The 24,338-nt window shown below is 36.7% G+C and overlaps 1 protein-coding gene across 1 annotated transcript in view; it reads left to right on the top strand.

Annotated features, from left to right (window-relative positions):
• The window catches only part of ctnna2 (catenin (cadherin-associated protein), alpha 2), a 960,302-nt gene that overhangs the window by 575,829 nt on the left and 360,135 nt on the right, over positions 1–24,338 (top strand). Inside the window, exon 8 of the mRNA XM_062033032.1 lies at positions 13,931–14,011. Within this exon, the coding sequence (XP_061889016.1) occupies positions 13,931–14,011 (81 nt within the window). The remainder of the gene's footprint in view (positions 1–13,930; positions 14,012–24,338) is intronic.

The raw sequence follows: 24,338 nt of genomic DNA, 5'->3' as shown, positions 1-24,338 counted from the left end.
GCCAAAAAATCGACATAATCATAGTAGTATCGACTCGATACGTGCTTGTACTTGATATCATTACAGTGGATGTTAGGTATCGATCCACCAATGGCGTTTGTTTACATTTTGACGCCGGTGAGCTATTGTATCCTCCTATTGTATAAGCCACACCTACTATGTTTTATAAGAAAAACTAAACTTTTTTCCCATGTATAAGCCGCACCGGACTCTAAGCCGCAGGGCTAAGACCGCATTATATAAGTCGCGCCCACTACGATTTAGAAGGAAAACATTTTTTTCCCCATGTATAAGCCGCACCGGACTATAAACCGCAGGGTTCAAACCGTATTATATAAGCCGTACCTACTACGTTTTAGAAGAAAACAATACTTGTTTCCATATATAAAGCGCACCGGACTATAAGCCGCAGGGCTCAAACCGCGCTATATAAGCCGCAACTACTACGCATTAGAAGGGAAAAATACTTTTTTCCATGTATAAGCCGCACCGGACTATAAGACGCAGGGCTAAAACTATATTATATAAGCCGCACCCACTACGATTTAGAAGGAAACAATTTTTTTTCCACATATAAACCGCACCGGACTCTAAGCCGCAGGGCTGAAACCGTATTGTATAAGCCGCGCCCACTACGATTCAGAAGTAATTTTTTTACACATATAAACCGCACCGGATTTATAAGCCGCAGGGTTCAAATCGTACCATATAAGCCGCAACTACTACTTTTTAAAAGAAAAACAAAATACTTGTTTTCATGTATAAGCCGCACCAGACTATAAGCCGCAGGGCTAAAACCGCATTATATAAGCCGGGCCCACTACGATCCAGAAGGAAAAACTTTTATCTATATATAAGCCGCACCGGACTATAAGCCGCAGGGTTCAAACCGTATTATATAAGCCGCACCAACTACGTTTTAGAAGAAAAAAATACTTTTTTGCCCATGTATAAGCTGCACCGGACTGACTATAAGCCGCAGGGCTAAAACCATATTGTATAAGCCGCGACCACTACAATTCAGAAGGAACATCTTTCCCCCCCCATATATAAGCCGCAGGGCTCAAACTGTATTATATAAGCCGGCCGCACCTACTACGTTTTAGAAGAAAAAAATTGTCTTTTTTCCCATGTATAAGCTGCACCGGACTATAAGCCGCAGGGTACAAACCGTATTTTATAAACTGCACCTTCCACGTTTTAGAAGAAAAACAAGATTTTTTCCATGTATAAGCCGCACCGGACTATAAGCCGCAGGGTTCAAACTGTATTATATTATCCGCACCCACTACGTTTTAGAAGAAAATAAAACAAAATACTTGTTTCCATGTATAAGCCGCACTGGACTATAAGCCGCAAGGCTAAAACCACAATATATAATCCGCGCCCACTACGATTTAAAAGGAAAAACTTTGTTTTCCATATATAAGCCGCACCGGACTATAAGCCGCATGGCTAAAACCGCACCATATAAGCCGCGCCCACTACGATTGAGAAGGGAAATTTTTTTCCCATGTATAAACCGCTCCGGGCTATAAGCCGCAGGGCTAAAACTGTATTATATAAGCCGCACCTACTACGTTTTACAAGAAAACAATACATTTATTTCCATGTATAAACCGCTCCGGACTATAAGCCGCAGGGCTAAAACTGTATTATATAAGCCGCGCCCACTACGATCGAAGGAAACATTTTTTTCCCCATATATAAGGTGCACCGGAGTATAAACCGCAGGGTTCAAACCGTATTATACAAGTCGCACTTACTACGTTTTGAAAGAAAAAAAATACTTTTTTCCCATGTATAAGCCGCACCAGACTATAAGCTGCAGAGTTCAAACCGTATTATTCAAGCCGCGCCTGCGGTGTTGTAGAATAACCCCCCCCCCCCCCCCCATATATAAACCGCACCGAACTATAAGCCGCAGATACAGTATATGGGTTGTGAAATGAGTTATTTACACAGAAATGTTACCTTAATTGTTTCCAAACGGTGTCTGTAACAGGGCAGTAAAACGGCGGATCAAACAAAACAGAAGTCATGCTGATGGACCCACTAGCTGCACAATTGCTCTCTAATCAGCTAAACAGACTCAATAACAGTTTTAGTTATATTGTATAACTTACAAACGTTGCTTGGAGTGACAAATGAGGAGTCCATGCCAGTAGAAACGCCACGGACGGCTGGAAGACTGAACGGCACACACACAAAAAAGCACTGTTGATAAATGGAAGGACACTGCAGCACCTGCAGCGAGCGAATTTGTCCAAAAGCACAAACAAGAACAATCTCTCTCTGTGTTTTTCCTTGTTTTGTTTTTTGAAATTGTTTTTATTATAGCCATCCGCGAAAAAAATCAATAAATCAGTCGCTCTGTCCTATAAGCCGCAGGGTTCAAACCGTACTATATAATCCGTGACTACTACGTTTTAGAAGAAGAAATAAAAAAGTCTTTATATAAGCTGCACCGGACTATAAGCCGCAGATACATTTTTGTTGTGAAATGAGTTATTTACACAGAATGTTTATTTACATACCTGAATTGTTTCCAAACGGTGTCTGTGACACGGCAGTAAAACGGCTGATCAAACAAAACAGAAGTCATGGTCATGGACCCCCTAGCTGCGCAAGCTAGCTCTACAATCAGCTAAACAGACTCAATAACTCCACAGTGACGTTTTGGTGAATTTCCCGCAGAGTTTGTGAAACTCAAACAACACAACAAGAATGCATATTAGCTAATGCTAACGACGCTAGCGTCAATATATTGTGATAGCACATGCAAATATGCATGGAGACTCTCCTACAGACGTCACGCATGGGACAGTTTAAAAAGTGTAAATAGTTTTAGTTATATTGTAAAACTTACAAACGTTGCTTGGAGTGACGAAATAGGAATCCATACGAGTAGAAACGCCACAGACGGCACTGTGTGTAAATGGAAGGACACTGCAGCCCCTGCGGTGAGCACATTTTTCCAAAAGATTTGTTTTTTAAATATTTTTTATTATAGCCATAGCTCTGTCCCATAAGCGGTAGTGGTTCATAGTATGGAATTTACGGTATTTTCCGGACCACAATCTAATAGTTTTTAGTGTATTTGAAAAAATTCGAACCCCCATCGAGCTCGATTACCCTGCTCAAAAAAAGTACAACAACCGTTCTTCTGGTATATCAACATGTCAAGTTAGAAAACAAATTCTACTTGCGTCATTGTCTGGAGGCCTTACATTTTACATTTTTAGGTTGGGTGGAAATCATTTGTGAGAATTTAGTTAGCGTGAGTTGTTCTGGCTCCAAGGATGGACTGCCTTGGTTTTACAACACTCTCCATCAGTCCTGGACAATCTGACACAGTTGGAGTCAGTCTAAAAGTCGTGTTGCCTGAGGTGTGCAACACGATTGAGTTTAGAGTATGGCAGAAATAATCACCACATTTATATATATATATATATATATATATATATATATATATATATATATATATATATATATATATATATATATATATATATATATATATATATATATATATATATATATATATACACACATAAATATATAAATAAATATATATATACATATATAAATACATATATAAATATATATATATATATATATATGTATACACTACCACCGTTCAAAAGTTTGGGGTCACATTGAAATGTCCTTATTTTTGAAGGAAAAGCACTGTACTTTTCAATGAAGATAACTTTAAACTAGTCTTAACTTTAAAGAAATACACTCTATACATTGCTAATGTGGGAAATGACTATTCTAGCTGCAAATGTCTGGTTTTTGGTGCAATATCTACATAGGTGTATAGAGGCCCATTTCCAGCAACTATCACTCCAGTGTTCTAATGGTACAATGTGTTTGCTCATTGGCTCAGAAGGCTAATTGATGATTAGAAAACCCTTGTGCAATCATGTTCACACATCTGAAAACAGCTTAGCTCGTTACAGAAGCTACAAAACTGACCTTCCTTTGAGCAGATTGAGTTTCTGGAGCATCACATTTGCGGGGTCAATTAAACGCTCAAAATGGCCAGAAAAAGAGAACTTTCATCTGAAACTCGACAGTCTATTCTTGTTCTTAGAAATGAAGGCTATTCCACAAAATTGTTTGGGTGACCCCAAACTTTTGAACGGTAGTGTATATATATATATATATATATATATATATATATATATATATATATATATATATATATATATATATATATATATATATATATATATATATATATATATATATATATATATATATATATATATATATATATATATATGCCTCACTGCTTGGCACTCAGCATCAAGGGTTGGAATTGGGAGTTATATCACCAATATATATATATATATATATATAATATTTTATGTATATATATGCCTCACTGCTTGGCACTCAGCATCAAGGGTTGGAATTAGGGGTTATATCACCAAAAATGATTCCCGGGCGTGGCCAACACTGCTGCTCACTGCCTCCCTCACCTCCCAGGGGGTGAACATGGGAATGGGTCAAATGCAGAGGACACCTAGTGTGTGTGTGTGACTATTGTTGGGACTTAACTTAATATATATATATATATAAATATATATATATATATATATGTATATATATATATATATATATATATATATATATATATATATATATATATATATATATATATATATATATATATATATATATATATACTAATTCAACTATGATTATATTATGACATGATGATTTACTAGTTTGAACATGAGTATTCATTGTATCACCAAAACTAAACTTTAAACATAATTTAAAAGAACAACATAAATAAATAAGTAATGAATAAACAACATCTCGATAAACAAAAATAACAGTAATGTTAACAATACATTTAAATAACCGTAGCAATATGAATAAATAACATTGAGTTTTTCCGGTTAAATTTTTTTGAACTCCATTTGTTTTAACTGTGATTCATACTCTATATTGCCAAAAGTATTAGGCCACCCATCCAAATGATGATAATCAGGTGTCCTAATCACCTGGCCCTGGTGTATCAAATCAAGCACTTAGGCATGGAGACTGTTTCTACAAACATATGGGAAAGAAAGCACAGCTCTCAGTGATTTCCAGCATGGAACTGTCATAGGATGCCACCTGAGCAATAAATCCAGTCCTGAAATTTCCTAAATATTCCAAAGTCAACTGTCTGCTTTATTATAAGAAAATGGAAGAGTTTGGGAACAACAGCAACTCAGCCACCAAGTGGTAGGCCACGTAAACTGACAGAGAAGGGTCAGCGGAGGAATTATGGTGTGGGGTTGTTTTTCAGCAGTTGGGCTTGGCCCCTTAGTTCCAGTGAAAGGAACTTTGAATGCTCCAGGATATCAAAACATTTTGGACAATTCCATGTTCCCAACCTTGTGGGAACAGTTTGGAGTGGGCCCCTTCCTCTTCCAACATGACTGTGCACCAGTGCTCAAAGCAAGGTCCATAATAAGGCTGCAGCTAACGATTATTTTTCTATCGATTAATCTATAGATTATTTTTTTCGATTAATCGGTTAATCTATAGATTATTTTTTTCGATTAATCTATAGATTATTTTTCCTTTTACCGATTTTTTTTTTTTTTTCAAAATGAAGATGAAAAAATAAATGTAGGCCCGTTTTTTCAAAAGGCATGGCTTTTATTTACAAAAAAAAAGAAGTATGGCCACTCAGTCAACATTGACAACAACACGACTAAATATTCTGTAACAATGTGAACATTTAAAACTTTTAACATTTAACAAAATTAAAAGTAGCTTATTTGCTTTTTAATGTGCAAATATAAAAGTCAACATCCAGTGCAAATCTTAATATTCTGCAATAGTATAAGCATTTCAAAAGTAAAAGTATTGCTTATTTTGCTTTAAAATGTGCAAAAATAAAGAGGCAGAAGGAGCGAAGCAGCTTGTTAAGACTTTAGCAGCTAAAGTTAGCTTTAGCTTAGAAACTCGTTCGGTACACCCCTGTGCCGAACCGAAAGCCCCGTACCGAAACGGTTCAATACAAAACACGTACCGTTACACCCCTAGCAGATACAAATGACACATTCATGTTTTTGTGTAATGATGACAACGTATGCTCACGCGGACGATTGACTAGTTCAGGGGTCGGCAACCCGCGGCTCCGGAGCCGCATGCGGCTCCTTGACCACTCTGATGCGGCTCAGCTACATACATGCCGACCCCCCCGATTTTCCCAGGAGATTTATGGATCTCAGTGTCTCTCATAGATTACTCCCAGGGAAAAAATAATCTTATTTACACTCTAATTACTAAATAAAGGGCGTGCCCTAATTGCACTGCAGTAATTGTCCTCTATAGCATTTACATACAGTGTGCCAGTCCAGCCACATGTTGCATGTTGTTATTACTTGCACACACAGGAGACAGCAAAGCATACTTACTCATCAGCCACACAGCTTACACTGACGGTAGCCGTATCAAACAACTTTAACATTGTTATGTTACAAATATGTGCCACACTGTGAACCCACACCAAAAAAGAATGAAAAACACATTTCTGGAGAACATTCCACCGTAACACAACATAAACACAACACAACCATTACCCAGAATCCCATGCAGCCCTAACTCTTCCGGTCTACATTATACACCCCCCGCTACCACCAAATCCCCCCACACATCAACCCTCCCCCTCTCCGTGCGTTGGTTGAGCGGAAGACTTAGGGCTGCATGGGATTCTGGGTATTGGTACCGTCAGTGTAAGATGTGTGGCTGCTGAGGTAGTACGCCTTGCTGTCACTTATGTGAGCAAGCTGAAACTGCATTCTACGTGTGGTCGAGCAGGTACACTGTTAGGGCAGACTGTGGAGGGCGCCAAATGCAGTGTCATCACGCTCTGATATCCGGGAGTCTCCCGGGAAAAATGAGAGGGTTGGCAAGTAAGACGCTATCAAGCGCCATTCATTCAAAACTCGCGGGCTGCACTAACATCAAATTTCCACATTAAAGTGCGTGCCGGTGCGTGTGTCGGGGACCCCTGGTTAACATAGCACAAAGCATTTAAGCTTTGTATGCGGTGTTTTTCATTTTAAAAATTTTTTTGTGGCTCCCATTACTTTCTTTAATTTGTGAAACTTGCCAAAATGGCTCTTTGAGTGGTAAAGGTTGCCGACCCCTGGACTAGTTGATGGTTTTCTTTTCAAATGTTCGTTCTTAGCCGTTGTGCTGCTATGATAGGCCATTTCCGCTCGACACTGTGTGCATACAACAACATTATTAGGCCGTTTATTGAAATACTCCCACACTTTTGACCACTTTTGGCATGCTTTTCCCCCCTCGCTCGCACCGCTCGCATCGTCTGCTTTGATCGTCTGCTTTGCGGTCCGCCATGACGGTAGTGTGACGTAAATATGCGACGCGTCGACGCACAAAAACGGCGTCGACGTATTTACGTAACCGATGACGTCGACTACGTCGACTACGTCGACGCGTCGTTTCAGCCTTAGTCCATAAAGACATGGATGACAGAGTCTGGTGTGGATGAACTTGACTGGCCTGCACAGAGTCCTGACCTGAACCCGACAGAACACCTTTGGGAGGAATTAGAACGGAGACCGAGAGCCAGGCCTTCTCCACCAACATCAGTGTGTGACCTCACCAATGCGCTTTTGGAAGAATGGTGGAAAATTCCTATAAACACACTCCGCAACCTTGTGGACAGCCTTCCCAGAAGAGTTGTAATAGTTGCAAAAGGTGGACCCACATCATATTGAATGCATAGGAATGGGATGGCACTTCAGGTTCATATGTGAGTCAAGGCAGGTGGCCTATTTCTTTTGGCAGTATAGTGTATATGACTCAAATGTTGATATAGAGGAACTAGTAGTCTTCTATATCTTGTATTAGTGAACCGAGTTTGCACAACGGGTCGTGTTCCAGGCTATCTGCAGGGCATTAAAAGTCATTCATTTGATTTTGCCCAAATGAAGGCAATACATTGCATTAAAGGCATTCAATGTGATGTCCAGAGGCATTTTAAAGTGTAATACAATTGTAGGACCTGTCAATATGTCAATCAATCAAACGATGAATGAAAATGGACTTAATAAGAAGATAGGCATCTATAAATTGCTACGTCTTTTCTTCAGCTTTTGAACGGCATACAAAAGGTCTTGTGAGGTTGGAAAGCGAGAAAAGCACCGCCTCCGTAGCGGACACTCTGCTGCACGGCAACACCAAACGGCTCAGGGGCCCAAACTTTGCCATTCTTTGGCCCCCGTACACTGCAAAAAGTCAGTGTTCAAAAACAAGAACAAAAAAAAAATACAAAAATGAGGGGTATTTTACTTGAACTAAGCAAAATTATCTGCCAATAGAACAAGAAAATTTGGCTTGTCAAGACTTTCCAAAACAAGTCAAATTAGCTAACCTCAATGAACCCCAAAATGCCTTAAAATAAGTATATTGTCACTAATAACAAGTGCACTTTTCTTGGTAGAAAAAACAAATATGAGACCTTTTTTCTCAATATGTTGAAAACTGTTCTTAAATGAAGTAAATGCTAGTGCCATTATCTTGACATGATGATATACGCTCGGCATTACATTTCTTGAAACCAGCAAACTTACACTAAAAACTAATTCATTATTCTTAATGGAAGGCAACAAAGCAACCGCTTGTTACTCTCGGGTTCTAAAAATGCATTTTCCCATCCATAACATGACATCATCGCGCCAAGTGCGTGCTCTTTCAGTCAATTAGTGTGCGAGGAATATATATATATATATATTAGGGATGTCCGATAATGGCTTTTTGCCGATATCCGATATGCCGATATTGTCCAACTCTTTAATTACCGATACCGATATCAACCGATACCGATATCAACCGATATATACAGTCGTGGAATTAACACATTATTATGCCTAATTTGGACAACCACGTATGGTGAAGATAAGGTACTTTTTAAAAAAATTTATCAAATAAAATAAGATGAATAAATTAAAAACATTTTCTTGAATAAAAAAGAAAGAAACTAGTAATTAGTGAAAATTTGTAAAATTAACTGTTAAAGGTTAGTATTATTAGTGGACCAGCAGCACGCACAATCATGTGTGCTTACGGACTGTATCCCTTGCAGACTGTATTGATATATATTGATATATAATGTAGGAACCAGAATATTAATAACAGAAAGAAACAACCCTTTTGTGTGAATGAGTGTAAATGGGGGAGGGAGGTTTTTTGGGTTAGTGCACTAATTGTAAGTGTATCTTGTGTTTTTTATGTGGATTTAATTAAAAATAAAAAAAACAAAAACAAAAAAAAACAAAACAAAAAAAACCGATACTGATAATAAAAAAACAGATACCGATAATTTCCGATATTACATTTTAACGCATTTATCGGCCGATAATATCGGCAGACCGATATTATCGGACATCTCTAATATATATGTATATATATATATATATATATATATATATATATATATATATATATATATATATACATATATATATATATGTACAGCCCGGCCCCCAGCCAAATTTGTTTTAATTGTAATTTTTAACAATTTACCTGAATGTGCATGAACTATTTCTGTTCAAAATTGTTAGAAATGTCACATGTCAAATGTTTGAATATTAGCTGTCAGTTTACTGTACTGTGCCAAGTGTACTACTATATGAGTACATATTTTCTATTGTTTCATTGAAAATAAACCAGCAAAGTCCATTTGGCTGTCATCTGTTTTAATTATGAGACACGATTGTGTCAAAGTCGTGATTTTTTTTCTTCATGCTTGAAGTAACAAATTATTACTTTAAAAAAGTAGTTTTATACTTGTGAGTGTTGATGACACAGCTTTGCAACAGTTGATATTCTAGTTTCAAGCATGTTTTACTCAATATAGGGTAGGGGTCACCAACGTGGTGCCCGCGGGCACCAGGTAGCCCGTAAGGACCAGATGAGTAGCCCGCTGGCCTGTTCTAAAAATAGCTCAAATAGCAGCACTTACCAGTGAGCTGCCTCTATTTTTTAAATGTTATTTATTTACTAGCAAGCTGGTCTCGCTTTGCCCGACATTTTAATTCTAAGAGAGACAAAACTCAAATAGAATTTGAAAATCCAAGAAAATATTTCAAAGACTTGGTCTTCACTTGTTTAAATAATTTCATTAATTTTTTTACTTGGCTTCTCATAACTTTCAGAAAGACAATTTTAGAGAAAAAATACAACCTTAAAAATGATTTTAGGATTTTTAAACACATATACCTTTTTACCTTTTAAATTACTTCCTCTTCTTTCCTGAAAATTTAAATCAATGTTCAAGTAAAACAAAATGTTTTATTGTAAAGAATAATAAATAAATTTTAATTTAATTCTTCATTTTAGCTTCTGTTTTTTGGACGAAGAATATTTGTGAAATATTTCTTCAAACTTATTATGATTAAAATTCAAAATGGCAAATCTAGAAAATCTGTAGAACCAAATTTAAATCTTATTTCAAAGTCTTTTGAATTTCTTTTAAAATTGTTGTTCTGGAAAATCTAGAAGAAATAATGATTTGTCTTTGTTAGAAATATAGCTTGGTCCAATTTGTTATATATTCTTACAAAGTGCAGATTGGATTTTAACCTATTTAAAACATGTCAACAAAATTCTAAAATTAATCTTAATCAGGAAAAATTACTAATGATGTTCCATAAATTAAATTTTTTCAAAAACATTTGAATTAGCTAGTTTTTCTCTTCTTTTTTTCGGTTGAATTTTGAATTATAAAGAGTTGAAATTGAAGATAAACTATGTTTCAAAATTGAATTGTCATTTCGTGTTTTCTCCTCTTTTAAACCGTTCAATTAAGTGTAAATATCATTAATTATTAATAATAACACAGAGTTAAAGGTACATTGAGCAAATTGGCTATTTCTGGCAATTTATTTAAGTGCGTATCAAACTGGTAGCCCTTCGCATTAATCAGTACCCAAGAAGTAGCTCTTGCTTTCAAAAAGGTTGGTGACCCCTGATATAGGTCATCAAATCTCAGCAACAACTGAGATCATTTAGGACCAAAACCCTTAAAACAAGTAAAACACTCTAACATCAAATCTGCTTAGTGAGAAGAATGATCTTATCAGACAGAAAATAAGCAAATATCACCCTTATTTGAGATATTTCATCTTACTTAGATTTCCCTTTTTGCAGTGTAGGCGTGCAGTCCTTCAATTTGGGAAGCTGAGCTTGTTTCGTACACGACTCCTCTATTCCAGTCCTCTCCCCTTCAACACACCTGAGCTAATTGGGCTAACATTAGCGCACCTTCACCTGAAGTGCGGTGGCCCAGGATGGACAAACGAGACAATTCTCTCAACAGACCACAACTCAGACCTTGAGCTGCCTGCCTGACACTTTATTACATAACTTAATATCTAAAGTACCTCTTTGAAACAACTGAGTAAAATACAATATATCCAAGATGTCACTTTAACTTGTATGCATCTCTTTTTCTTAAATCCCCAAATCAGTCATCTATTTCCGAACATTTGCATTACGAGTATGATCAATTATTATTCCATAAAACCTTTTAACTATTTTTTTTTGCCTTATTTTATCCTGATTAAAAACATGTATCCTCCAGTTTGTGGCTATTATAAAGTTAAAGTACCACTGATAGTCACACACACACACTAAATGTGGTGGCATTATTCTCTGCATTTGACCCATCACCCTTGATCACCCCCTGGGAGGTGAGGGGAGCAGTGAGCAGCAGCGGTGGCCACGCCCAGGAGTCATTTTTGGTGATTTAACCCCCAATTCCAACCCTTGATGCTGAGTGCCAAGCAGGGTAGTAATAAGTCCTATTTTTATAGTCTTTGGTATGACTCGGCCGGGGTTTTGAACTAGGCATATCTTCATTATATATGCATGTTTTAAAGAGATATAATTACAAAAAATGGCTTCTGAGTATTTTATATTGATCGACTTTTTCTTCAGAGGGCTTAAGTGCCGTTCTAATTTACTCATTTTGGTTGAATGCACAGTATTGATTATTGACAGGCGGTAACCTTTTTAACTGGCTATTGTCTACAAAGTCAGAACCCTGGATGCTACTACAATAAAAATAAATAAATACTGACAAGAGGGTTCACTCTGTTCATTTTTTTTTCTGTTATTGAATAAACATGCGTTCATTCTCATGTATCATTTAATTAATGGATTTATTGACCGTCAGCCCAGGCCTTTGTACTTTAAACCGACAATAAAGACTGTATTTTTTGGACGGTGGAGAAGCCACACCCACTAAATATTAGAAGAACATTTTTTTTTCCATATATTAGCCATACTTGACTATAAGCCGCAGATATATATGTTGTGAAATGAGTTATTTACGCGGAAATAGTCTGTAAATGTTTATTTACATACCTTAATTGTTTCCAAACAGTGCCTGTAACAGGGCAGTAAAACGGCTGATCAAACAAAACAGAAGTCATGGTCATGGAACCACTGGCTGCGCAAGCTAGCTCTCCAATCAGCTAAACAGACTCAATAACTCCACAGTGACGTTTCGGTGAAGTTACCCGAGGAGTTTGCGAAAGTGAAACAACACAAAAAGAATGTCGTTGTAAGTTAATAATACTAACGCAGACCCTCGTAAATGTGTTAGCCCATTAGCTAATGCTAACAACACTAGCGTCATCGCATGAAGATAGCACGTACAAATATGCATGAAAACACTCTGTGAAGGACCGGCTTCGAGATCAGCGACAGGTGGGTAGGTGGCCCACCTGGGCCTGCTTATCTAATCACCTATCGCTCCGTTAAAAGGCAGCAGCCGGGGAGAAGAGAGAGGTGGAGCTGGAGCGAGAGCAAGAGAGAGTAGAACGAACACTTGCGAACACTTGCTGGAAAAGCAACACAGACTGCATCGAAGAAAAATAAAACAGTGTCGTAAACCTGAACCTGAACTGTCATGTCAGTGCTTGGTGGTCCGAGGAACCCGGAGGGGAGAAACCTCCACACACTCCTACAGGCATCACACGTGGGATTCATTGTTTTAGTTATATTGTAAAACTTAGAGTGACGATTGAAGGTAGGTCGAGTCATACCAAAGACTATAAAAATGGGAGCCATTACCTCCCTGCTTGGCACTCAGCATCAAGGGTTGGAATTGGGGGTTAAATCACCAAAAATGAGTCCTGGGCGCGGCCGGAGAACAATTTTGCCACACCTGGTGTGTGTGTGACAATCATGGGTACTTTAACTTAACTTTAACTTAGAATGCATACGAGTAGAAACGCTATGGACCACTGGTAAACGATAACACACTCCTACTTTTCTGGTGAAAGCACTAAATGGAAGGACCTGCAGTGGGTGAACTCAACATAGTACAAACAATAACACACCTTTTAAGTGTCTTTGCATACTTTGTTTATTTTATTTCAACTATTTGCTTTATAGCATCCGCAAAGAAAAATCCGTGTAATGCAGGAATACAAATAATAACAGAACATTGATTGGATGCACCATAAAACAATCCTACATGTCTCACATTCGAGCTCTAGAACCAGGACAATGTTATTTTAGGAAGCATGCCGTGGTAGTTTTGTTGTCATACATATTGCCATTTTTCGTAGAGCTTGTGCTTTATTTGCGGACGGCGAATCTCCGCGTTGTATTTGGTGAAATAGTCCCAGTCGCACGACTCCGTCTCCCAGCCACGAGCAACAATTGGCAGTGCAATGAGTTGATCCACGGGGGAACTGGCAGCTGCCAGACATGTGCAGTTGCTAGGTAACGTGGAAAAGAAGCGATTGGCGTGTCACGGCACACTGACAGTCGGCGTCTTTTGATGAAAAGTGTTTGCAAACGCACCGCGCTGAACGCTTGACTGAACCCCCGGCAGTAATAGAACTGTTCCTTGTCTTGGTTTATCCCACAGACCGGCAGGAAAGAGAAAGGAGACCCTCTGAACTCGGCCATAGACAAGATGACCAAGAAGACCCGGGACCTGCGTCGGCAGGTAAGCGGTGTTCACCTGCAATGTCGGGCCTAGTTGGATGTGTCAACAAAGGCTAGCCACGCCTACATTGTTACGCTAGAGGGTCCGAGTGATGAGCTCGGGGGTCGGCGACCCAAAATGTTGAAAGAGCCATATTGGACCATGAATACAAACTAGTAATCACTCTGGAGCTGCAAAATATGTAAAGTCTTATATAAATGTTATAATGAAGACAACACATGATGTAAGTGTCTATATTAGCTATATTAGCCTACTATCAAAATGACTGTAAAAGTCTTATATAAGTGTTATAATGAAGACAACACATGATGTAAGTGTCTGTATTAGCTATAATAGCCTACTATCAAAATGACTTTAAAAGTCTTATATAAGTGTTATAATGAAGACAACACACAATGTAAGTGTCTATATTAGCCTACTATCAAAATGACTTTAAAAGTCTTATATAAGTGTTATAATGAAGACAACACATGATGTAAGTGTTTATATTAGGTTATATTAGCCTACTATCAAATTGACTTTAAAAGTCTTATATACGTGTTATAATGAAGACAACACATGATGTAAGTGTCTATATTAGTTATATTAGCCTACTATCAAAATGACTTTAAAAGTCTTATATAAGTGTTATAATGAAGACAACACATGATGTAAGTGTCTATATTAGCTATATTAGCCTACTATCAAAATGACTTTAAAAGTCTTATATAAGTGTTATAATGAAGACAACACATGATGTAAGTGTCTATATTAGCTATAATAGCCTACTATCAAATGACGTTAAAGTCTTCTATAAGTGTTATAATGAAGACAACACATGATGTAAGTGTCTATATTAGCCTACTATCAAAATGATTTTAAAAGTGTAGTATAAGTGTTATAATGAAGACAACACATGATGTAAGTGTCTATATTAGCTATAATAGCCTACTATCAAAATGACGTTAAAAGTCTTCTATAAGTGTTATAATGAAGACAACACATGATGTAAGTGTCTATATTAGCTATATTAGCCTACTATCAAAATGACGTTAAAAGTCTTCTATAAGTGTTATAATGAAGACAACACATGATGTAAGTGTCTATATTAGCCTACTATCAAAATGATTTTAAAAGTGTAGTATAAGTGTTATAATGAAGACAACACATGATGTAAGTGTCTATATTATTTATATTAGCCTACTATCAAAATGACGTTAAAAGTCTTCTATAAGTGTTATAATGAAGACAACACATGATGTAAGTGTCTATATTAGCTATATTAGCCTACTATCAAAATGACGTTAAAAGTCTTCTATAAGTGTTATAATGAAGACAACACATGATGTAAGTGTCTATATTAGCCTACTATCAAAATTATTTTAAAAGTGTAGTATAAGTGTTATAAAGAAGACAACACATGATGTAAGTGTCTATATTAGCTATATTAGCCTACTATCAAAATGACTTTAAAAGTCTTATATAAGTGTTATAATGAAGACAACACATGATGTAAGTGTCTATATTAGTTATATTAGCCTACTATCAAAATGACGTTAAAAGTCTTCTATAAGTGTTATAATGAAGACAACACATGATGTAAGTGTCTATATTAGCTATAATAGCCTACTATCAAAATGACTTTAAAAGTCTTATATAAGTGTTATAATGAAGACAACACATGATGTAAGCGTTTATATTAGGTTATATTAGCCTACTATCAAAATGACTTTAAAAGTCTTATATACGTGTTATAATGAAGACAACACATGATGTAAGTGTCTATATTAGTTATATTAGCCTACTATCAAAATGACTTTAAAAGTCTTATATACGTGTTATAATGAAGACAACACATGATGTAAGTGTCTATATTAGTTATATTAGCCTACTATCAAAATGACTTTAAAAGTCTTATATAAGTGTTATAATGAAGACAACACATGATGTAAGTGTCTATATTAGCCTACTATCAAAATGACTTTAAAAGTCTTATATAAGTGTTATAATGAAGACAACACATGATGTAAGTGTCTATATTAGCTATAATAGCCTACTATCAAAATGACTTTAGAAGTCTTATATAAGTGTTATAATGAAGACAACACATGATGTAAGTGTCTATATTAGTTATATTAGCCTACTATCAAAATGACTTTAAAATCATTAAATATGTTTTATAATGAAGACAACACATGATGTAAGTGTCTATATTAGCTATAATAGCCTACTATCAAAATGACTTTAAAATTATTAAATATGTTTTATAATGAAGACAACACATGATGTAAGTGTCTATATTAGCTATATTAGCCTACTATCAAAATGACTTTAGAAGTGTTATATAAGTGTTATAATGAAGACAACACATGATGTAAGTGTCTATATTAGCTATAATAGCCTACTATCAAAATGACTTTAAAATTATTAAATATGTTTTATAATGAAGACAACACATGATGTAAGTGTCTATATTAGCTATATTAGCCTACTATCAAAATGACTTTAAAAGTCTTATATAAGTGTTATAATGAAGACAACACATGATGTAAGTGTCTATATTAGTTATATTAGCCTACTATCAAAATGACTTTAAAATCATTAAATATGTTTTATAATGAAGACAACACATGATGTAAGTGTCTATATTAGCTATAATAGCCTACTATCAAAATGACTTTAAAATTATTAAATATGTTTTATAATGAAGACAACACATGATGTAAGTGTCTATATTAGCTATATTAGCCTACTATCAAAATGACTTTAAAAGTCTTATATAAGTGTTATAATGAAGACAACACATGATGTAAGTGTCTATATTAGTTATATTAGCCTACTATCAAAATGACGTTAAAAGTTTTCTATAAGTGTTATAATGAAGACAACACATGATGTAAGTGTCTATATTAGCTATATTAGCCTACTATCAAAATGACTATGTGTCGCACATCTTGATTGACAGAAATGTTGAAATGTAATATTTTTTCTACACATTTTTACAACATTGTAAAACATTAGTAAAACTTCTCAAAGTGTGAGATAACTCCTGGAAATGACTGTCTTAGAATGACCAAAGGTATAGATGTGTGTGTCCAAGTTAAAAGGAAACGGCAGGCTGTCTTCTTCTAATGGATTTATAACAATCTATGCAAGCTGGGTAACGTTTGCTGTGGTCTGGAACAACATGGCACACAAACAACTATCAGAAATGCAGCCAATATTACATACAGATAATGTGTCATGAGAAATGGAAAAATAAACAAAATACACATAAGTAAATGAGCTCAAATATAGCTACAAATGAGGCATAATGATGCAATATTTACATACAGTACAGCTAGCCTAAATAGCATGTTAGCATTAATTAGCTTGCAGTCACGCAGTGACCAAATATGCCTGATTAGCACTCCAGCAAGTCAATAACATCAAAACAGTTCACCTTTGTGCATTCACGCACAGCATGAAATGTTTGGTGGACAAAATGAGACAAGGAAGGAGTGGCATAAACCACGTCTTTCTGTGGCAGCGTCGGGGAAAGTTGTACATGTAAACAAACTGTTGCGTCAGAGTCCACACAACTATGGTGAGTTCAAGGGCCGCTGAAATTATTAGGAAAAAACGGCGCTCACCAAATACTGTCATCAGTGAAGCATCCACACATACATATTCAACAATATGCTTTCTAACAATTAGGAAGGCTTGTGTCGTGGTCGTCCTCCTACACAAACCATATTACAACAACAATCTGTAAAAATGTCTAATTTCAGGCAGATTGACTAATATTAAAACAATCATGATAACGTTATTTGTTGTACGTTTATTTATATTTATTTCTGTGAATTGTTTTGGTTTCCTTAAACGTTGATAAGGATATAACGTTATGCAGAGGTGTACTTATACACATTTTATACACGTATCAGTGGAACCTTGATTTACAAACTTATTTGGTTCGTGAACATAGGTTGTCCATCGAAACGTTTGTATAGTGAAGCAACGTTCCTCATAAAAAAACAATGTAAACATGAATAATTGGTACTAGCTTCGACAAAAGCCCCTATTTTAGTAAAAGAATGCACACTTTGAAGGCATTATATATATATATATATATATATATATATATATATATATATATATATATATATATATATATATATATATATATATATATATATATATATATATATATATATATATATATATATGTATGTGTGGGAAAAAAATATCACGACTACTTCATCTCTACAGGCCTGTTTCATGAGGGGTTCCCTCAATCATCAGGAGATTTTAATAGAAGCATTCGCATACCATGGTTTATATAGGGCACAGAACGGGTAGGTGCAGGCAGGCGTAGGGGCGTGGTGATTGGCTCATGTGTTACCTAGGAGGTGTTTCCGTCTGTGACGGCATGCTGATACAATTTCGCTGCGCTTGTTGAGGGATAACAGGTCTGGGCGGTATATAATAAACAGTTTCTTTTTTAAGCATATGTTGCATCTTTTATCACCACTGTTGTAAAGTGTGCTGAATGCAAGAATTTGCCATGTTATTGAATATTCAACATTATTGTCTTTGAGGTTCCAAAGTGCTTGCTGAGTTCTGTAGTATCCCGCAGGCTTTGGTTCCTGAAAGAAGCCTTGTGATTGTTCCATCTGGCTTTGAACTCTCCCTCGGTTAATCCTACATACGTGTCAGATGTGTTAATGTATATATATATATATATATATTTATGTGTATATAATAAACAAACATAACAAGGGGGTAATAGATCAACAATTAAGTCATTATCAAAATAAGTCAACATCAATGGTAAGCTCAACTTTGAACGTGGGTACACACACAAAAATGTTGCTCCAATAATTTAGTATATTAAAAATATATTAAAAAGTAAAATATTATTTAAATTGCGGGAAATGTTTTCTTCTCCCTTGGGGGGCGTAACAAAAATAATGGACATGACAACCCAACATGTATAAAAGTAAAAGACCAACAAGTGACCTGTGTTGCATTTTATGTGTTATCTGAAGAATTATGGAGGCTTATTTGTGTCTTTCTTACAGAAGCTTATTTTTTGACACTGAATTTATGTAACTTTTGAATTGTCTAAACTGTTTTGTTTTTACATCAAATTATACTAACAATTAAATTGGAAAAAAAGACAGTATTTTAAAATTCAGTGCAAAAAAAAATCAGTGTATGAAAAAAGCGTTGGTAATAAAAACACAAATTAATCTCCATATGTTTCACTCAAAAGTGCAGATTTGAACAATTAAAAAAAGACAGTATTTTAAAAATCAGTGTATAAAAACGGCTTCGCTGGGCCCGAGCTCAAAGTGGAAAAGTGTTCTGTGGTCTGACGAGTCCACATTCCAAATTGTTTTTGGAAACTGTGAAACGTCGTGTCCTCCGGACCAAAGAGGAAAAGAACCATCCGGATTGTTCTAGGCCCAAAGTGTAAAAGCCAGCATGTGTGATGGTATGGGGGTGTATTAGTGGCCAACACATGGGTAACTAACACATCTGTGAAGGCACCATTAATGCTGAAAGGTACATACAGCTTTTGGAGCAACATATGTTGCCATCCAAGCAACGTTATTATGGACGCCCCTGCTTATTTCAGCAAAACGATGCCATAATAAAAGAGTGCGGGTACTAGACTGGCCTGCCTGTCGTCCAGACTTGTCTCCCATTGAAAATGTGAAACCTAAAATAGCAAAAGAGAGACTGAAAAATGTGTCTCCTCAGTTCCCAAACCTTTACTGAGTGTTGTTAAAAGGAAAGGCCATGTAACACAGTGGTAAAAATGCCCCTGTGACAACTTTTTTGCAATGTGTTGCTGCCATTAAATTCTAAGTTCATGATTAGTTGCAAGTTTCTCAGTGTGAACGTTAAATATCTTGTCTGTGCAGTCTATTCAATTGAATATACGTTGAAAAGGATTTGCAAATCATTGTATTCTCTTTTTATTTACCATTTACACAACGCGACAACTTGACTGGTTCTGGGTTGTGTAAAGAAGTATACATTCTAGCTTTGTCAGTGTGATACATGAGTAAGAATATTAGATATTATTTGACCCATGTTCTCTGCCAGAGATGCTGTGGAAACCGGAAAGTGTACATATTTCATGTTGAACTCTGCTTTACTTCCACTTTACTTCTGTTCCCGCCCTCACTTCAGAACAAGAAAAAAAAAAAAAAAAAGTTTTATCAAGATGAATTAAGAAAGTGAGGCAAAATGAAAGGGCTGTTTTGACACGAGGAAGGAATGACTGCATGAGTCATTCTTTGATACCGCACCACACATAAAGCAGAAAACGGCTGAGCACTGTGGATTTTATACTCGGAAAAAATGCTTTTAGAGAAGGTTGGATCGTTTTTGAAGGAAATGTCATTTTTAAACATTCTTCGCTCCTGTGGAAGAAATAAATAAAAAAAAGCACTTGAAACTTGGGCGTCATGCGAGTCGACTCGCGACCTTGTCCTCGCCCAACTTTTGAAGACCAGGGAATTATTCCAGATGGGAAACTATAACTCCCCGCTCCCCAGGGGGGAGGGGGGGGGGGAGTTGGATGGGGCTGGCAGGAGGTCCTCATTTTAAATTTCTATTGACTCCAGAGTTGCCTTGACAGAATGTCTGCACAGCACGCACATAGGCATTACCTGCTCTAATATACTACCATCCCAGCACATAGGCATTACCTGCTCTAATATACTACCATCCCAGCACATAGGCATTACCTGCTCTAATATACTACCATCCCAGCAGGGGCGTCACTAGCTTTTAAGGACTGGGGGGGCTTAGCCCCCAGGAGATGCACAGGATGCGAGCAAACATAGCGCAAGAGCACACAACTTCACAAACAGCTAATAAAGACTTAGCAATGAATCATTGTTATTATTATTATTATTTCAGTGGGTTTATTTTCAATCTGTGTTCAATTCAACAACAAACATGGGTTTGCACAGTGACATTTTGTTTACAGCATCAACAAGAAACAATGACTTGCATGATCCTTCAAGATACACTGAAACACAATGAAAGTCATGGCATTAGCCTCTATGCTATTACTTCACAACATAGAGGCTAATGCCACCACTTTAGCTCACAATACAATAATTGTTTGTTCCCAAATATTTTGAAGTTGCACAGATTACATTTTGGGCACATATATGACTAAAATGGTTGTAAATTCAAGCCCTGGAAATATTCCTTAATTACTTGAATTAAAGTAATATCTGGATCAGGATAATTTGGCTTGTATATAATATATTTATATATATATATATATATATATATATATATATATATATATATATATATTATGGCAAGCTGTTAAGGAAATTAAATATATATGGAAGTCTGAATAGAAATGAGAAATGTTTATATATACTGTAAATAAGAAAGGCTTAGAGTCCGTCTGCTAATCTGAAAAAGAGCCAAAGCTGTCAAAGAGCTGAGGGACCATCTTCAAAGTGCAATGCTGAAACAAATAATGCAAACAATAAAATGTAACTTCCAGGGCTTGAGATTAATGTAATCCCGTCGTCCCGGGGACGGTAAAAAAAATGCACGGGATGAAATTAAATGCTCCCTGGGACGATGGCTTTTAACCATTTTTTTTATTTTTCTTTTTACAATATGTATTTATTCATTTTACATTTTATATTAAATGCCTTGGTTTTTCCTCCCTCTGAAAATCCTATGAAATGTTTAACAAGCCATCCTATAATAATACAACAGCTATTAATGTAACAATACAATAAAACAAATATATTTAATGATGTTTTTTTCATTATTTTAACAATAGGCTAATGTATATTACTTTATATAGATTCTACAAGAAACACAACATTTAAAAACTAAATTATTTACAATTGCGGACACAAGGTTCTTGTTCTGCAGTGCTGTGTGCTAATGTGCTTCGTACACCTGCAGGACCGCAAGCAAGGTCGCAGAGAAAATGCGGACTGGATTTTGAGTGATGTGGGCATTTTCTATATGAACAAGTGGAATGGATTGGATACCGACGCACTACAGGGGCTCTCTACCTTACACTATGAAGTGAGGGGAAACTGAGTGAATAATGACAGGTTATATGATTATTTATTTAAACTCATATTCGGGCCACTTTATAATGAATATGTCGGCATGTATTTGTAAAAAAAATAAAAAATAAAATAAATTGCATTTTTTTTTTTTTTTTTTTAAACATCAAATTATTTACGGGGGCTTAAGAACATTTTAGGGGGGCTTGAGCCCCCCTAAAATAGGCCTAACAACGCCAATGCATCCTAGCGCCTCCTTGGAACACGGAACCTTCCATCGGGGCTGCATGCCTCTTTTTACATGCGGAACGGGAGGGATCAATTATTGAGGTGACGATCGCAAACGGCGGTCTGTGTTTGGGAAAGGAAAGCAGGTTGGCGTGAACACGGCGGCAGAGATATGCACGTACTAGTGTGGTCCTGATACCAATATGTTGGTACCGGTACCAAAATGTATTTCGATACTTTTCCAAATAAAGGGCACCACAAAAAATGGCATTATTGTCTTTATATGATCAAAAAATCTTAGGGTACATGAAAGATTTGTTTATTATTGTAATTTAGTCCTTAAATAAAATAAGAGTCCAGTCCATAGTGGATCTAACATAATAGTGTGAGAGTCCAGTCCATAGTGGATCTAACATAATAGTTTGAGAGTCCAGTCCATAGTGGATCTAACATAATAGTGTGAGTTCAGTCCATAGTGGATCTAACATAATAGTGTGAGAGTCCAGTCCATAGTGGATCTAACATAATAGTGTGAGAGTCCAGTCCATAGTGGATACAACATAATAGTGTGAGAGTCCAGTCCAAAGTGGATCTAGTTAATCGTGTGAGAGTCCAGTCCAAAGTGGATTTAGTTAATAGTGTGAGAGTCCAGTCCATAGTGGATCTAACATAATAGTGTGAGAGTCCAGTCCATAGTGGATCTAACATAATCGTGTGAGAGTCCAGTCCATAGTGGATCTAACATAATAGTGTGAGAGTCCAGTCCAAAGTGGATCTAGTTAATCGTGTGAGAGTCCAGTCCAAAGTGGATCTAGTTAATAGTGTGAGAGTCCAGTCCATAGTGGATATAACATAATAGTGTGAGAGTCCAGTCCATAGTGGATCTAACATAATAGTTTGAGAGTCCAGTCCATAGTGGATCTAACATAATAGTGAGAGTCCAGTCCATTGGGGATCTAACATAATAGTGTGAGAGTCCAGTCCATAGTGGATCTAACATAATAGTGAGAGTCCAGTCCATAGTGGATCTAACATAATAGTGTGAGAGTCCAGTCCATAGTGGATCTAACATAATAGTGTGAGAGTCCAGTCCATAGTGGATCTAACATAATAGTGTGAGAGTCCAGTCCAAAGTGGATCTAGTTAATCGTGTGAGAGTCCAGTCCAAAGTGGATCTAGTTAATAGTGTGAGAGTCCAGTCCATAGTGGATATAACATAATAGTGTGAGAGTCCAGTCCATAGTGGATCTAACATAATAGTTTGAGAGTCCAGTCCATAGTGGATCTAACATAATAGTGAGAGTCCAGTCCATTGGGGATCTAACATAATAGTGTGAGAGTCCAGTCCATAGTGGATCTAACATAATAGTGTGAGAGTCCAGTCCAAAGTGGATCTAGTTAATCGTGTGAGAGTCCAGTCCAAAGTGGATCTAGTTCAGACCTGGGCATTCTGCGGCCCGCGGGCTGCATCCGGCCCTTTGTGCGTCCCTGTCCGGCCCGCGTGAGGCCAATTATAAATTACAAAATAAATGTAAAAAAGTATCTATGTCGAGTGTGCAATACAACGGTGCTGCTTTTGTTTTGAAAATCGTTATTTGTATTACTTCCGTGTGGACGTATGCGTGTGCGGGATTGTGAGTGAATGTGAACAACTGCAATTACAAAATAAAGTTGAAAAAACATCTATGTCGTGCGCGCAATACAACTGTGCTGCTTTTATTTTGAAAAGTATTATTTATGGGCGTGTGTCCGTGTCTAACCTGCGAGTGAAGGTGCACATGCAGCGACAAGTGATGCACGGTTTACACCCGAGACGCCAAAAAGAGAAAAGTTGATGAGGAATGGCGTGTTTCCAACAACACATGAACTGCAAAGCAACGTCCCCTCACCTAAGGTGCGTGCCTGCGCAATTGTGCACTGCTCAAGCGTCCGCTGCGCGCAGCAAATATATGCCGCGCACCGAATCAAATCCCATCTGAATTCTAAACAAAATAAACATATTTATTCTATGGAATTTTGCAATGCAACTTTGAGTGACAGTGACAACAAGCGGCCCTAACGGTGTTCGTCAA

This window comes from Entelurus aequoreus, linkage group LG22 (assembly GCF_033978785.1).
Source record: "Entelurus aequoreus isolate RoL-2023_Sb linkage group LG22, RoL_Eaeq_v1.1, whole genome shotgun sequence".
Taxonomy (NCBI): Eukaryota; Metazoa; Chordata; class Actinopteri; order Syngnathiformes; family Syngnathidae; genus Entelurus; species Entelurus aequoreus.
The sequence above is the reverse complement of the archived record's forward strand: the minus strand, read 5'-3'. Positions and strand labels throughout refer to the sequence as shown.